Raw genomic sequence first — 16,479 nt, 5'->3', positions numbered from 1 at the left:
GATAATTTTGATAGATAGAGAATAAGAAGTTTATTAAAAAAAATTAAAAAAAAAATAGAATTGGGCCTCATAAAGTAGAGTTGTGGGTGAAAAAAAAATTAAGTAAAGTATAAGGACTACCATAAAAGTGAGTAGTTCACAATACAACAGAAGAAATGTTTAATAGTCATCTTTGGATGCTTAAATTTAAGTTTTAAATGTGTATTTTTAAATATTCAATAGCTATAATAAAATTAATGTAATATTTTGAAGAAAAAATATTCTATATATAATTTTTTTTTTTTTTTTTTTTACCTTACTGTATAATTTAGGGCCCAATTTGTTATTTCTCCCATAGGCCACCAGAATCTTAGAAACGGGCCTGACACAAAAATATAATAATTTGAATATTTCATGTCGTATTAGCATAATTAAACATTTAATAATTATTCTAAAGAAATGAACATTTAATGATATATAAGTGAACATATACAATGATGAAAATGAACATCTTATAGGTGATCCAGAACTGAAAAAACAACCAAGATGACGTCATTAAAAAGGAGTGGGGGTGCAGGCAACTCTGGCTACCCGGGGTGTAGGCAAAAATTTGTACAAAAAATGGGGATGCATGTACTCACCAAGTGAGCTATATAAATCCGCCAATGTTTATTTGGATGTTTTTGAGCCCACTTAGGACGCATTTGAGATTTGTTGAAGTAGAAAAGAGTTTATAATCTCCTTTATTTTGTATACAGGTAAACTAAGAAAAAAACTCGAATTTTACTCAATTTGAGTTGAAACTTTACCAACTAAACATATTTGGTAAAGTTTGCATTAGACATAATCCATATTTCAATTACACAATACTCAATAATATGAAATGCGTCATGTATCACATGAAACAGTTTGGAAGCAAACATTACCAATTACATACACAAATCAAAGACATACTAACTTTAAAATTAAGTGAGTGTTCATTTTTATCATCTTCGACATGTTATAGCTAGCATGTTTACATATCACCCTAAATCTTAGCATGATTTGGCCAATTGATCACCAAAATTCACGACGAAGTTCCCTTAGGACTCTACCATGAGGAGAATCAGGATCACCCCTAATCTTATTCCACTTCCATATCTCAACAGCCCTCAGTAACGAAGCCTCGGCCGTATCCTGCTGCTCGGGTGTAAACAGGATCAATCCGAGTTCCTTCCCGTAATACGACGTCGGACTATCCGTAGCCTGCGTTACAGGCTTCCTCGTATCAGCAAAATCCACTTCTGATAAAGGAGATGCCTTGTGGTCTTTGAAGTAGTTCTTGTTGTCTTCCTCTTGGGCTCGATTTTGGGCTTTTCGAGCGTCTGTGTCATCTGATTGGGCCGGTTGGTTTGACATTTTACGCCTCTGTTGAATGTTGGGCTCTGATGAGTGGCCCACTTCTGTGTGTCCTATCTTTTGGGATGAAGAAATTGGTGACTTTGGTTGGACTGGTGGATCAGGTTCATCGGTGGCTGTTCGAGGCGGTGCGGTGGCAGCCTTGAATTTCACTGCCTCCTCTGCATCTTTTCCCTATGACAAGAACATAGATTAGATTGTCAATTTTTGTTCATTGCACTTGAAATTGACTAATTTATCATATTTATGTCTATGTGATGTCAAATATATTACATTATGAAAAACATTGGTGTATTTAATGGACTAATACAACTATTAGCAAAAATGCAAAGTAAACAACACATAAGTCATCTAATTGAAAAAAAAAAAATAAAAAATAAAAAAAACTATTACTTGATGCATAAGGGAAATATGATGGGGCCTATTCGGGTAGTTTTGCTTGGCCCCAGACTCTATTGTATAAAACCGTCCTAAAATAAGTAGAGGTGTCAATTTGGATGATCGGATCGAGTCTAATGAGGTCGGATTAGGTCAACTTTTAAAGTCGAGTTATACTAAATTATTATGTCCACGCGAGTCCAAATCTAAATCGGATATTTTTCAGGTCTTAACACCTCTAAAAATAAGTGACATGTATTGACTTAAACAGTTTTTCAAGATGCAATTTCATTAATTGATATATCTTTTATTTTTAATATTACAATGGAATGAATTGATAAGTCTATATTCTCAAAATATAGATTGTAACAAACATATATACATAGTAGCAGGACATTTGTTCTTACCTCAAAGTCTTAAATACAGTCAAAATACATTACAAAAATTAAAATAAATCATGATTTTAACTCGGCTTCTTAATATCGACTTAAATCGTATGTGAGAATGCTACCTATCGACTTAAATCATATATGACCTACTAAAATCTAGGATGGGTGTCTATTGTAATATATTGTATCGTTTACCTGTCCAAATGTCAAATGCTAATACTAGTCATAAAACATGCTAAACAAGACATACCTTACTCTTAAACACCTTTATAATAACATTAATAAGCATAATACAGAATATGTAACAGAATTGATGATTTTATAAATTGAAAGAAGAGATTAAGGAAAATGTGCATACCTTAGGAGCCTTACTATCTTCACTAATTAATCTTTTAGCAAATGTCCAATTTGCCCCTAAGTTGTTCTTGCTAATTACAGCAGCTCTTAATCTCGATTGCAACATCTTTCTATTTCTGGAATTTGGTTCTTTTCTGTTTGAATAAAGGTGGCTAGTTTTGATGTTTATAAGTTGAGCAATGAGCTTATTACAAAACATGAAAGATTTTAAAGAAATTAATTAGTGGATTTAATGAAGTTCTAGAAGGTGTAATTAAAGATACTAGAAATAATCACGCTTTTGACACGAGAGACTAGATGTCAATCGTGGCATTTCATTCTGGTGACTTCTGGAATATGTCTTACGTGTCTTCTAAATATTTTGGGCTCTAGAAATTTCCAGAATATGAAAACATACAGCCTGGTCCATCCTATGACTGAGCTTTGTATTATTTTCATGTTTTCGGCTTGGGCTTGGGCTTGTATCTTACAATGCCCTTGTTATAAATGGTTTTTCAATTTTTATTTTTTTTAATTGATTTTTGGGTTTTACATTTTTCATTTAGTCAAACAGTTAAAAATTTTGTTTGATAAAAGGAATTTTCAGCCATGTGAAAAGCTAGCTTTAAGTTAAAACGAAAAAGTTGCTTGGGCATAGCTTTTAACTTTTTGATGTCAAACAGATAATGTAGATCAAATTAGTTAATGTCAATAGTCAGTCAAATCAGTTAACCGTCAATAGCCAATCATTAAATATTTGTGTTTGTTTTGGGAGTGAATACCTTTATATTATACGAGTATTGTTTTCTTCCTTACGAATAAATCTCAAGCAATAGTGCCAAAACATGGTAAGAAATAGTGTCAAAATACAAAATGTAACCAACTATAAAAATCTATTTATCTATATATATACTAAAATAACAACCGCTGATGTCATTATTGCCTACGTGTCACTTTTTTTTTAATTTTTTCCCTCCAAAATGTAAGGATGATGTCATTTTTTTTTCAAGCTACCCTATTTAACATAGCTTTAAAAATATATTCCATTTGAATTTTTAATTTTTAAATTTTGGGTTTTCAACACATATTATGTTATTTAGTTATTTACGAGTTGTTAACAATAGTTAATAATATAATTTAATTCAAATTTCTTAATTAAAAATGAAAATTATGCACTTTTGAAAATTATATATTCATATTTCATTAGAAATTAGTTAGGAAAAATGAGAAAGTTATTTTCTTTCACTACGTGTTAAAAGTCTATGATTCAATTCTTATTTTAAAACCGTGCATTGTACGGGGTTAATCTAATATATATTCAAAGTGCAAACATTATTCAAAACGTGGTAATAAATATACTTTCCATTCAATAAAAATAAATAAATACATAAATAACAATTGAAAAATGAATTTTATATGCATCTACACTGCTGGATACAGTTCATAAGAGATTATGAATGGCTTTGATGATGTTTTGGTGGGCCAATTCATTGCAAATTGACTCAAACTTAATAAGGTCAACCAAGCTAGCTAGCCCAGTTCGTACAAGGCTCATAAACTGGAATTTGACCCACGTGGCCACAAACCATCCTCTTAATGGGCCCATTTAGGTCGAGATATTACGGGCCGTTACCGGGTAGCCCGGAATCGTTTAAAATTACACTTAAAAACAATATTTCTACCGTAAATATCTGATGCATGTTCATAACTGAAAAGACCAACCAGATGTTCTTATTCATTTGGATGTTTGAATATAAACCCAAAGGTCCAAATATGAAACGTTGCTTTCTTTCATCGATATTTGTTCTCTTTTCCGTTTTTCTAAATTTATACATTTAATATTTGAGTAGAATTTTTATGTATTTTTATTTTTCCCACTTCTTTTTCATACCCAAAATGACCAATTTAGCATTCATTAATCAGAGTTTGAACGTTTACTGTGATGAGCGTGATCCAAATGAAGATGTGCTTAAGCTAGACCATTTTGTTTAACTGTCACACTTTTCTTTCACACTTTTTCTTTCTATGAGTGTTTATTTCATGTTAAGCCATATCACAATGAAAATGAACTTACATTTTAGAGGACGTGTTCGGCGCTAGCGTTTGAGTAGTTTTTAGTGATTTGACTAGGTCAAACCACTACTTAACAAAAAACATAAGTGTTTGGCAAATTAGTAGTTAGGGTAGCTTTTAGTGATAAAGGTACTTTTTATAAAAAGTTAGAAATACTAGCTTTTAAAATTAAAGTTAGTTTTTGAGGTAGCTGTTGAAAATTTTATCTATAATATTAAATATAAAATATTGATTTTTAAATGTAACAGCTAGTTAACCACTACTCTACCGAATACTCATATCTAAATTTTCTATCTTCACAGTTGATAGCTTAATGACAGTTAAAAGCTATCTACATAGCTGACAGCTACCGTCACAGCTAACAGCTACCTTCACAGTTATATTTTGCCGAACATGCCCTTAGACTATTCGTTTTAATTGTCACACTTTTCTTTCACGACGGTTTATTTCATTTTAGGCCATGATCACAATGGAAATGTGCTTAAATTTCAGACTACTCGTCTTAAATGTCACACTAATCTTTCATGATAAATTTATTTTATGCCACATTAGTCATGAAACCCTTAACTCATGCAATTAGTGAATATTTGGAAAATAAGGATGTGATCAAAACACGTCAGGCAATATTTGCGAACAATAACCTAATTCATGTTTGCGGATGATATGAAATGAGTATGATCACAATCAAAAGGTTGAAAATACGTCCGCCGCTTCTATTTTTGTACAAATTTTCACAACATACAAATAAAGCAAAAAAAATTTGCAAAAAGGAAAATAATGATAAAAGAATAATATGATCAAGATACTCAAGCCAAAAATCCTTTGATAATTCAGCAAATTGCCAAAATAACACCACACTATCTACTTTTACAACAATGCCCTAATTATAAATAAATAACAAATCCGAAAAGGAAAAAAAAAAAAACCCTTAACCCCACAAAACTTGAAGCCTATTTCGGCAGGGGTAAAATTGGAAAAAGAAAAAAACAGGACATTGGAAATAAAGATAAGGGGTAGTAGGAAAGAGTAAGATTACGTTGTTGGTCCTAGTCAGAGAAAAGGGTATTATCGGAAAACATAAAATATTCTCTCTCCTAAAAAAAAACTAAGCATAAACAGAGCCATAAGACAAAGCCATCAAAAGCATAGCCGCTTGTTCAACTTCACCTAATTTATCTCTTAATTTCTCAGCACTTTGCCTAAATCCTCCTGAAGCCATTACTTTAATCTTAAATGGTGGCATTCCATTACTGCTACTTCCACTACTATTACTACTGCTTCCACTACTTTTGTTGCTGTTGTTGTTACTCATGTTTTTGCTGATTTTCTTCTTTTCTACTTTGCCTTTGTCGAGCCCGAGAAGCGCCCTTCGTCGCTTGTGGTATTTGATCCCGCATGCATTGCATAACGTCTGCGGAGTACAAACTCAAATGATTAATTACATTAACACGACTAGGTAATGCGAAAGTGAAAACAAGAAAATGGGTTTAACTTACTTTAGGACCAGCAGGGCCGCCTCGCCATAGAGGGGTGGTGGTTGTTTGACAATCCGTGCATCTTTTCAGCAACTCGCTGCTACTACTCTGTGATTCCGATACTGAACAAGGTTGCTGTAAATTTAAACACATAATCAAAATTAGACCAAGAATACAAATTACACGAAATAAAACTATCACATTACTTTATAATCACAAAAGGGTAAATGAAAGGATTATGAAAAAGAATACTCACTTCTTCCTTTAGATCTAACATCATTTTAATTTTGAATTTGAGAGAGAAAAAGGGGAAATCAGAGGAAGAGAAAAGAAGATTGAGATGAAATTGAAAAATGAAAAACGAAGAGTGATCAAATGAGGGGAAAAAGAGGGAAAATGAAGGGATGATCAAAATGAAAATGGCGGGATAAAGGAAAGAGAGAAGAGGAGGCGGCGGGCGGGGAGAGAAAACAGCGGAAAGAAGAAAGACAGAGAGTGGGTATTTAAACAAGTGAAGGAGCACTGTTTATTTTGCTGTTGGTCGCCGAACCCTAGCATGCTCTCTTTTTAATTGAGTACTTACCAAATTACCAGATTACCCTTGTCATATTTTATTTTAGGTTTACGTTCATTTATGATACTCGCTTCATTTGATTTTTTACGGTTTTAAAAATATATATAACCACTATCTATCGATTACGGAGTACTTTGTAGTAGAGGACCTTTTTTTATTCTTATGTTATTCGTTACGGAGTATAACATAACTGTGACTTTTACATTGTTACTCCTTCCGTTTTTAAATGTTTGCTCCATTTCTCTATGCGTAGAGTTTCTGGAGAAATTAATAAAATATAGAGGTAGTGGGGTTAGTGGAACGTAAATTAGAGGAGAGAGAATCTAAAAGTAATAAAATTATGTCCACTAGTTGAGGGAAATGATTTAAATATTATAAAAGCTTTCTAAATAAGGAAATAAAGAAAGTATTTAAAAACGGTCTTAAAAGAAAAGTGGAGCAACTATTCAAAAACGGAGGGAGTAATACAGTTTTTTGACTATATATACAGTGATAATTCGTATATGCTTAAGGAACAAATTAATCATGTGAACATTATAACTTTTACGTTGTTCTTTGACTACCTAGGGTGATCTGATAGAGTACTCCGTATATATACAAGAATAAAATAATCATCTGATTTAGTTATTAGTCATATTAGATCCGTCTTGATTTGTTTTTTGTATTTTCTAAAGATGTACTTCGTATTACTATTTTATTATGTTGCAATAATACCATAACAACGAAGTACTTGACCATGAATACTTTTAGTTTACATAATATTTCAAAATCATAAATATTTTACATGATAGTCCAAAGTAAGTTATTCGTGTTTTCATAATATGTTAGTGAAAATATGATCAAAGGAAATTTTCTTTTAATCAATAAAAAAAACTTTAATTTAAAACTGCAGAATTGCTCTGTATTTTTGAAAAGATTATTAAAATAGATGTTCGTGCTGGTGATTGTTGTCGATCATAATTTTTTTAGACATGGAATTTAAAAATTATTAAAAAAAGGACTAGTGAAATAAACTAGTATAGTTGTAGTAAGGTGGGTGGTGATACAATCAACAATCACCAAACTTCAGTCAAATGTAAGTTTGACTAGTGATGATATCAGGGATTAGGTTATAAGGGATTTGCTAGTTTGCTGCAGCTTTGCATGATTCACTATCTTTTGGAATACAAGAATGCGGCTACTGTTGCATTTCTTGCAAAGGTGGTTATGTGTTTAACCCTCGTACCCTCCTTTCTATGGACTATATTTTATTTTATGTTAATTTGATATACTCTGATTATAGTTTAATCTCTGAGATTAATATTTTATTTTATCTCCTTTCGTCACTTTTATGCATTGATTTCTAAGAAAAAACAATATATTGTGAAAGGAGATATATTTTCAGATTAATTTCAGAGATCAACTTGAATTTTTTCTTTTTAGATGAGTTGTATATTTTGGCTTTCATGTTTACCCATTGACTCGACTAATGATATACTTGTATATAATTAAAAATAAGTAAAATAAATAATATTCTATAAAACCTAGATGATGTTACATGATTATTTTTTTAAAAGTATATATCAACAAAAAAAAAAAAAAAAAAAAAAAAGGAATCAGTTTATATAAATAGAGCAAAAATCAAAGTGTGCATGAATATAAGATTACTCATTCATGGAAGTATATGCCTTCATGAACAACTTTTTTTATATATTCAAGAACAAGCATGTGTATTCCATACAGAATATTATTTAATTCTCCTTCCGTTTCATATCTCATATTTCCTTTTGGGTGTCCTAAAAGATAGTTCCCATTAATCAAAATATAGTTCTTGAACACTCTTAGTTAAGAAAGCGAGAATCAATTAAAGAAAAATTTACCGAGAATAGGTATGGTGATTAAAATTACTTTCTCTAATTTTTTTATTTACAACACCTTTATGTCACGAACTTTCATGAAGATTTAGGTAATGTAAACGAGCATGTTAATCAAAATGAGAGTAAGGGTATGTTCACATTTACTGAACTGAACTGAGCTAAAATGAATATTTTATGAGAAAGGAAATTAAGAGTTGAATTGAACTAAACTGAAATTAAGCTGAAGTGAACAGACCCTAAAGCATAACTCAAGTAGTTAGAGCTTTCTTTCCAGTTCTAGGGGATCCTAGGATCGGTTCTCATCTCCCACCATTGTAATTCTCTAAATACTAAAATAAAAAGCATATTAATCAAAATTATTTATATACTGAATAGCTGCAACATTCACCCCTATATACGAATTTTAAGACAAAATTTCATAATGGTTGATTATTGAATCAAAGAATAGGTAATCAAGGGTAGGAGAAGGTAATTAATAAATTAACCACCAACAACACCCACCCCACCATCTTTGCCCAACAATAGCCATCCCAAAACCATACCATCCCCTCACAACTCGTACTAGCCTGAAATCACCCCCACTTACCTTAATGAACAGCCCTAACCACCTCATCTTAATTTGAACAACCTTAAAACCACCCCCTTTTGGCCCCAACCACCTTGAAACCCCCTACACTCATCCCGAATAACCCTAAAATCACTCCTTCTTAGCCCAAACAATCCAGCTCGAACCACCTCAAAACCACCCACACTTACCCTTTACCACCCCAAAACAACCACCCTCACTAACCGCCGTGATAAAGTATAAAGTTATTGATTATGGGCTTCAATCTTCAGCTTAACCTTTTGGTTAAATTGGTCATATAACATAGTAACAAGAGTTAGCATGACACAACACGGAGGCCATGGGTTCAAATCTCATCCAGCACCTACTTTCAAGTGAAATATATTTCTCGCTGGGTGTATAAGAGGGCCCATGCCGCATCCACACTTCAAGTCCAAATGACTCTCATGTGAGGGGGCGTGATAGAGTATATAAATTGATCATGGGCTTCGATTATCAGCTTAAGTTTTTTTATTGAGTTGGTCCTCTAACACCCTGGAACAACCCACACTCATCCTAAACCACTCCAAAACAACCTTACTTATTACCTTAAACCACACCAAACCACCATTATTGTTCACTTTGATCCACCCTAAAACCACCCTAAACTAGCCTATCCACCCCTCGAACCATCAGATATAAACGGTTTTTTTAGAGAGAGAGGGGGGGGGGGGGGATAACAACCTGTTTGGCAAAAGTTACAACTAATTTGTAGCAACCCGTTTTTAATTTAGAGTTGATAAGGAAGATGGAGAGCTTTCGAATTATCATCACATATCAATGTATCATATATGAATATAATATCATGTAAGACACCTCACATTCAATATATTCTAGAGAACAATCGTAACAGAAAAATGATTGTTTATACAAAGGGCAGGGACACCAAACATACATTGACAATCATTAATTCAAATTATGATATAATAAGATTCCCTACACGAGAGATCCCTTTTATTATTAGGACATGATTGTTTTTGTTTTGTTAATTGAATTTACACAAAATGTCAACACTTGTTTCGGATCTTTGCTAAGCCTTTCCAGCTTAGAACCATTAAATTAAAATTCAAGTGAAATTGAAAATATAAAAAAAATTTGTGAGAAAGGACCTTTAAAGTAGTTGACCTTGTGAGGAAGGCTCTTTTATGAAAAGAAAGGTGGCGTTAAATGTCTATATATGGAGATTGGGTTGTGAGAAGGGTCCGTTGACCAAACTCCAATGTTGACCAAAATTTTCCGGCCAAAAAAAGTCATGTGCACAGCACGTGACCACTTTAATGGCCCTTTTTTACCTTTCCCTCTTCTTCCTCAATTTTTAGTTTTTCCCCATTTTTCCCTCTTATTGAACCTTAATTTGAGAACAATATTAATCCCAAACTTCAATTCTTATCCCATAAATTACAATTGAAGGCATTCAATGTGAGTCGAACAAGGGTAAGTTGACAATCCCACTTTAATTTCAAGTTTACTTTACCAAATTGAAATTTATCTTTGTTTGTTGTACCAAATTCAATTTTTAGCCTCGCTAATGTCCTCATGAACGTGAGCGGCAAACCTGTCATCATCACTTTGATCATCTTCAAAATCCAAATCACTCAATACCACATCATCATCTTCCTCTCCATCACTCTCAATAGCAGGTTTTCATCACTATATTCTGGAATAGATTCAAGAGAGACAGGTGGTTGTTGAGTGTATTTGAGGACCAACTTCCTTTTTTTTTTTTTGGTTCTAGGTTGAAGAAGGGTTGGGTATATTTATCAATTGAGGGAAAAGGGGAAATCGAGGGAAAAAGAGGGAAAAGGAAGAAAAGAAAAAAGAAAAAAAAAGGTAACTTAAGTTGTCGCGTGCTGTGCATGCGACTTTATTTGGCCGGAAAATTTTGGTCAACGCTGGAGTTCGATCAACGGACCCTCCGCACAACTCAATCTTCATATAAGGACCTTTAGCACCATCTTTTTCATAAAAGGGACTTCCTCACAAGGTCGACCACTTAAAAGGACCTTCATCGCAAATTTTTCAAAAAATAAAGATCGAGTACTTGGCTCAATTTGATTGAAATTTCATCCCAAAAATAAGGCAAAATCTTGTTTACAACTTCTTATATTAGTGATATAGACACATTTGGGTAGGGTTGCTTCTACATTTGGATCAAGTTCTTTTTCGAACCCGGCCTGATCCAAATGTTTAAGTTAACTCAATGGTTTAAAAGTGTTATCTATACAAGTATTTTTGTATTTAAATGGTGATTCATTCACGTAAAATCTTAAGTTTTTAATAACTACAAACTAATTAAAGACATATATTGTTATACTTCATATGTATATTGAGGGATTGAGGGTGGGATTCTAGGAGACACAGCACAATGACCCTATAACAAAGATAAAGTCACACTTAATTAGAACATAAATAGATTGTTTGTGTGGTGGTATCCTATTCCTTTAGGTTTAATTCAAGCTAGGTTAATATATTATAACTACATTTAAGTATATATAACAGTAAACGAGTCAGAAGGCAAAGGTCTTAAGCAACTACTTTGAATGATTGAACTAATCATAAACAAAAATAGAAATAGAGGAGTGGTGATATGTCAACTTTAGATATGACTGAATTGCCATTTTCCAGCTTTGTCAGTCATGTAAATATATTTATTTTCTTAGTTCATTTTTGCTTTGAATGATCAACAAACTTATCTCATCGTAACTAAATCCACGTTGACCCGTTATTTGATAATTTTTGGGTTTTGGTCGAATCATATTTCAGGTTGAAATAGTTCCATTCAATTCGAAAGTCAAAACCTAGGCCAAAAGATTTGGTCAAGAGTTGTATCTCCTATATGTATTTGTATTTATTTGCTTTGCAATGAAAAAATATTATATTTATTTGCAATGTTGCGACATACACAGTGAATCAATTGTGACCTATTCCATCATGGTATCAAGAGTTGGAAAATCCTAATATGAATTTTTGCTTTTCGTTAATTTTTTACCCATAGTGCTTTAAGTTTATCCTCTTCTCCTATCCTCAAACATAGAAAATATTTTTATATCATACTCCGTAAATTTTTTGTGATAATTTCACAAAACAACTACTCGGTCAACCACCAAAATGACTAGTCAAAATGAAATGGAAATTACACAATACATTAAAAAAAAAGGTCATCCAAAAGGGAAAAAAATGAAAATCATTGAACTCTCAAATACCTCCATATTTTCGTGAGGTAGTACATTCAATTTTTAGTTATCTACTCCATATCTTTGTACTTTAAAAAATAAAAAAATTCAAAACAAAAGACGAATGATAGGAACAATTAATAGAAGAGACAGTGACAGAAAAAGGGGCAAATTTTGGCCCATAATATCTGGTGGTGGTTATGGAAAGACAGACAAATAATTTTTAATTACAAACTTTTGTCTTAAAATACCAGGCAGATATTACTCACATAACAGCCCCATATACACTAACCATACATTCAAGATTAATCCCCTTGTTCCTTTTTCTACCACGATTTTCTTTTAATATACTTGTATTTAAAAAAAAGTGGTCCAAATTAAATTTGAATATAACTATATAAACCCTTTTAAGAGATTATATTAGGTACTTAGGTTTCCAATAGCCAACATCTTACAACTTAAGTTTTCCCACTAATATTAGTGTTACTAATACATGATCCAAGAGTTTTGGGTTATAAGAAATGCCTAAAGTTCTAGGTAATTCTTATACTGTAATGTTTAAAAACTCCGATAAAATCGAATTTATTAATTACGGGGTTCATGATTGAATGAATATTAATATGATATATAATGTGTTAGAATTTTTTATTTTATATAGATTATGAAATTATATTAAAAAATAATTTTTTCTTTTAGGAAAAATTGATTCTAATGATCCTATCTTTGTCTGGTTCGCTGTTAATAATCCCACCTTTAAATTATTATTTAATAATCCCACCTTTATAGGGGATCTTCTACTATTGGTCTCTAACCTGTTGATAACCGGTTTTAATAGGTTAAGATGCCACGTGTAACTTTGTGATTGGTTATAATATAAAAAAAATAAATTAAATAAATTCAAAGTTTTTTTTTTTTTTTTTAAAAAAAAGAAAAACAAACTAGCCATCCCAAACCCCTACGTCACTCCATGCCCATCTCCTATCCACCCTCCGGTGTCCTCCATTGCTTCCCCATCACCACCACCGCAAAACCCCCCTTTCCACCCCCACCCAATAAACCGCCTCCCCTTCCCCTAAAACCACCACGATTACCGCCCCCCTTTCCCACGATTACCCTTCATTTTACTTTCTTTTATGATTATTTCTTCCCACCATTTTTGATTTCTGGGTTTTAATCAAACCTTCCAATTTTTTCAAAATCTCAATTTTTATTTTTTATTTTATTTTATTTTTATTTTTTTATCAAAATATCAATCAAATTTGATCAGGTTTTTCCTTAATCAAATGAATTCCAACCCAATATTTTGTTACCACCTCCATTGTTGTACTCATTGGTGTTGCTTTCTTGCTCATTTCGAAGGAATCCAACGGTAGAAAACATTCAGAGTCGTATCAAAACTTCCTAAAATTAAACCTACGTTTTTGGCGCCAGGGAAGGTGAAAGGGGTGTTTTCTGGGGTGGCCGGTGGGCGGTGAGAATCATGGTGGTTTAATTTTAGGGGAAGGGTTAAAGAGGAATGGTGGCCGAAAGCGTAGATGGGGTGGCTGGGTTCTCCCTTTTTTTTTTTTTTTTTTTTTTGAAAGTTTTAAGTTTTTATTTTTTTCTTTTTATTTTTTAACCATTTACATAATGACACGTGTCACTTTAATCACACACAAAAAAATTTAACCTAATGTACAGGTTACAGGTCACAAGGGACCAATAGAAGAAGATCCTCAATAAAGGTGGGATTATTAAATAATAATATAGAGGTGAGATTGTTAAGAGCGAACCGATCAAAGGTAAGATTATTAGAATCAAATTTTCAAAGGAGATTTTATATACCCGTTAAAAAAAAACCTATATCTATGTTTCAACTTTTTATAGAAGGGAGTAATAATATGTTACAAATAAGATAAATTTTGTGTGATTTTAAACACTATTGCAATCATCAGCAAATTTAGTAAGATATACGTTCAATCTTATATTACACATATTTACAAAAATTAGGATAATTGTCTATTGATGAGAAGAGTTATCTTTCAATCTGTGGAAGTAGATCATATAGCACAAAACTTAGCAATATATGTGTTTTAGCTAGCTAGTGCTACAAGATTGAAGGGGTGTAATTTATTTTTGTCTTTTGGTTTTTTTTTTTTTTTCCTTTTCTTTTCCAAATTTAATGATTTTGGACAATAAATTGATCGATTATTCAATTACCTTCATTTTTATATATTCAATCATTAAATTGCCTAATACTTTTTAAACTTTTACCCTAAAACATAATGAAAGCTAAATTTAATAGATATTGATAAATAATTTACGAAAAATACATTGTTTGAGCCTTTTTCAACATTAATTGAATTTTTTTAACCTTAACATTTAAATTATTTCGTGTTTCAAATGTGTTTTTTTTTTTTTTTTTTTTTTATAATTTTTTATAACAGGCCTAAAATTTAAAATAGCTAAGGCCCTAAATTGTTTAAGAGGCCTTGTTAACGAGGCCGAGTCTCATTCGGCGATGCCTCGTTGCAACAACTTCAAAAAGAAAAATTTGCTTTGCGTGCACCTTCGCGAGTAGAAGAATGAACAATGCTGACATGCATGCAGTCTATTATGGCGCCTGAACATGAATTAGGTTTAATTTGACACTATCCCGGCTCGGGTCATGTTGCTCGTATATGGACATAAATTTTGATATCTAGCATGAACGCGATTGATTGACCCAAGACCATATGACAATTGTTTGATTTTTAGCCAAAGATTAAAAAATAAATAAAAATAAAAATTTAAAAGTGTTTTGATAATAAAGCACGATCTAACTCGGCCAGCCGGCCCAATCCAACTCTTAGTGGCGGGTATGAAATTGACATAACACGATTGATTAGAGCTAGCTCATGTGACATCTTGCTATTTTTAACCAAAGACTAAGGCCGTGCATTGTTTGGTTGACAATGGAAAAAATTCCCATAAAAAGTTGTCATTTATGGAAATTATTTTTCAAATGAAATTCCTAGGAATTTTTTTAACTTGTTTGGTTGTGACAATGGGAAGTAGGAATTTCCATGAATTTTGAATGACCAAGTGGGGGTAGGTAATTTACTTTCTATATTTTGTGGGAAGTGGAAATTCCCATGCATTCCAACTTTCCCCATTTTTTCTTCTCGTATCAACTAAACAACTACCCAAATTATAAAATTGAAAACCCCATGAATTTTCACTTTTCCCATTTTATTTTTTCAACCAATAAAAAAAAATTGCGTCCTTGATGCAGCAGTGTAGCACAACTTGACACCACCTAATACTTTTACCAATGTCCATGAAATATGATTTTCCATGTAGACTTTTTTTGTCAAGACAACCTAACTAGGCATTAGCCATAATAGTACCACGGAGAAACGTAATTAACCATTGTGAATTTGTCATTCCGCTCTAGTGTGAGAGATAACTCACTTGGTTGTAGTCTCCTTTTCGAGTTTAAGAGATCTTCCATGCATGTCATGTAACTCATGTTGAAATCCTCTTTATATTATCTTTTCCATGACTTGCTAATGTTTCTCTTTACCTTCAAGTAATGTTATTGTACTTTTATCTCTACTCATGAATTTAGAGATGTCAGGTCGGATTTTGTTCGGAGTTGAATTATCATTCTAATTATTAAGGTCATACATATCGAAATCTTATTCGGATCACTTGGTGGTTAATCAAGTTTTATTGGGCGGATCGGCTATTAACAACCTCTACCCACGTAGAGTAACAATAATTATTGAATTGTCATAAGAATGTATAGGATACAACATAACCGTAGGTGTGTGAACTACTAGATTTTACGTCTAAGAAAGGCAATTACGTTCATACATTAGGTTCATGTACATTCTATGTTATGGCTGTGTTCACAATGCCAAAACAATAGTTCAGTGAATAGTATGTACTACGTACTTTTATTTAATAATCACACACACAATAATGATTTAATTATGAAATGAAATCATATTCACACACCAAAAACATGAAGACAATAATGATTTTATAGATACTTGGATAGCTCAACGCCGCAACAGTACGTGAAAGGCTTAACGGCTGAGCCCCACAGAATCCTAAACACTTGCCACCAAGCCAACCATCATATAAGGTTAGAACTGGGCCTGTAACACTGTAACTATATATATTATCTACGGCCCAAATACATCTACCACTATTTTAGCGGTCGAATTGAGGGTGTTGTCAAAACAATGAGTAACTTATAAATTAACGCTCATATTATA

The 16,479-nt window shown here is 32.3% G+C and overlaps 2 protein-coding genes across 2 annotated transcripts; both read right to left on the bottom strand.

The window, feature by feature from the left end:
* Positions 1–1,034: 1,034 nt before the first annotated feature.
* LOC145570927 (uncharacterized) lies at positions 1,035–2,607 on the bottom strand. Its single transcript, XM_081630045.1, has 3 exons — positions 2,503–2,607; positions 2,395–2,409; positions 1,035–1,551 (listed from the first exon to the last, which is right to left on the bottom strand). Exons 1-3 carry the CDS (start codon positions 2,605–2,607, stop codon positions 1,036–1,038), a joined length of 636 nt encoding a protein of 211 aa, XP_081486171.1. The 3' UTR covers position 1,035.
* Positions 2,608–5,347: 2,740 nt separating this feature from the next.
* LOC145572077 (GATA transcription factor 16-like) lies at positions 5,348–6,507 on the bottom strand. Its single transcript, XM_081631098.1, has 3 exons — positions 6,285–6,507; positions 6,050–6,163; positions 5,348–5,964 (listed from the first exon to the last, which is right to left on the bottom strand). The coding sequence occupies exons 1-3, from the start codon at positions 6,306–6,308 to the stop codon at positions 5,659–5,661; spliced, it is 444 nt and encodes a 147-aa protein (XP_081487224.1). The 5' UTR covers positions 6,309–6,507; the 3' UTR covers positions 5,348–5,658.
* Between the last annotated feature and the right edge of the window lie 9,972 nt (positions 6,508–16,479).

Source organism: Chenopodium album, chromosome 12 (assembly GCF_948465745.1).
Source record: "Chenopodium album chromosome 12, dcCheAlbu1.1, whole genome shotgun sequence".
Lineage (NCBI taxonomy): Eukaryota > Viridiplantae > Streptophyta > Magnoliopsida > Caryophyllales > Amaranthaceae > Chenopodium > Chenopodium album.
Note: the sequence above shows the minus strand (reverse complement) of the source record. Positions and strands in the feature narration are given on the sequence as shown.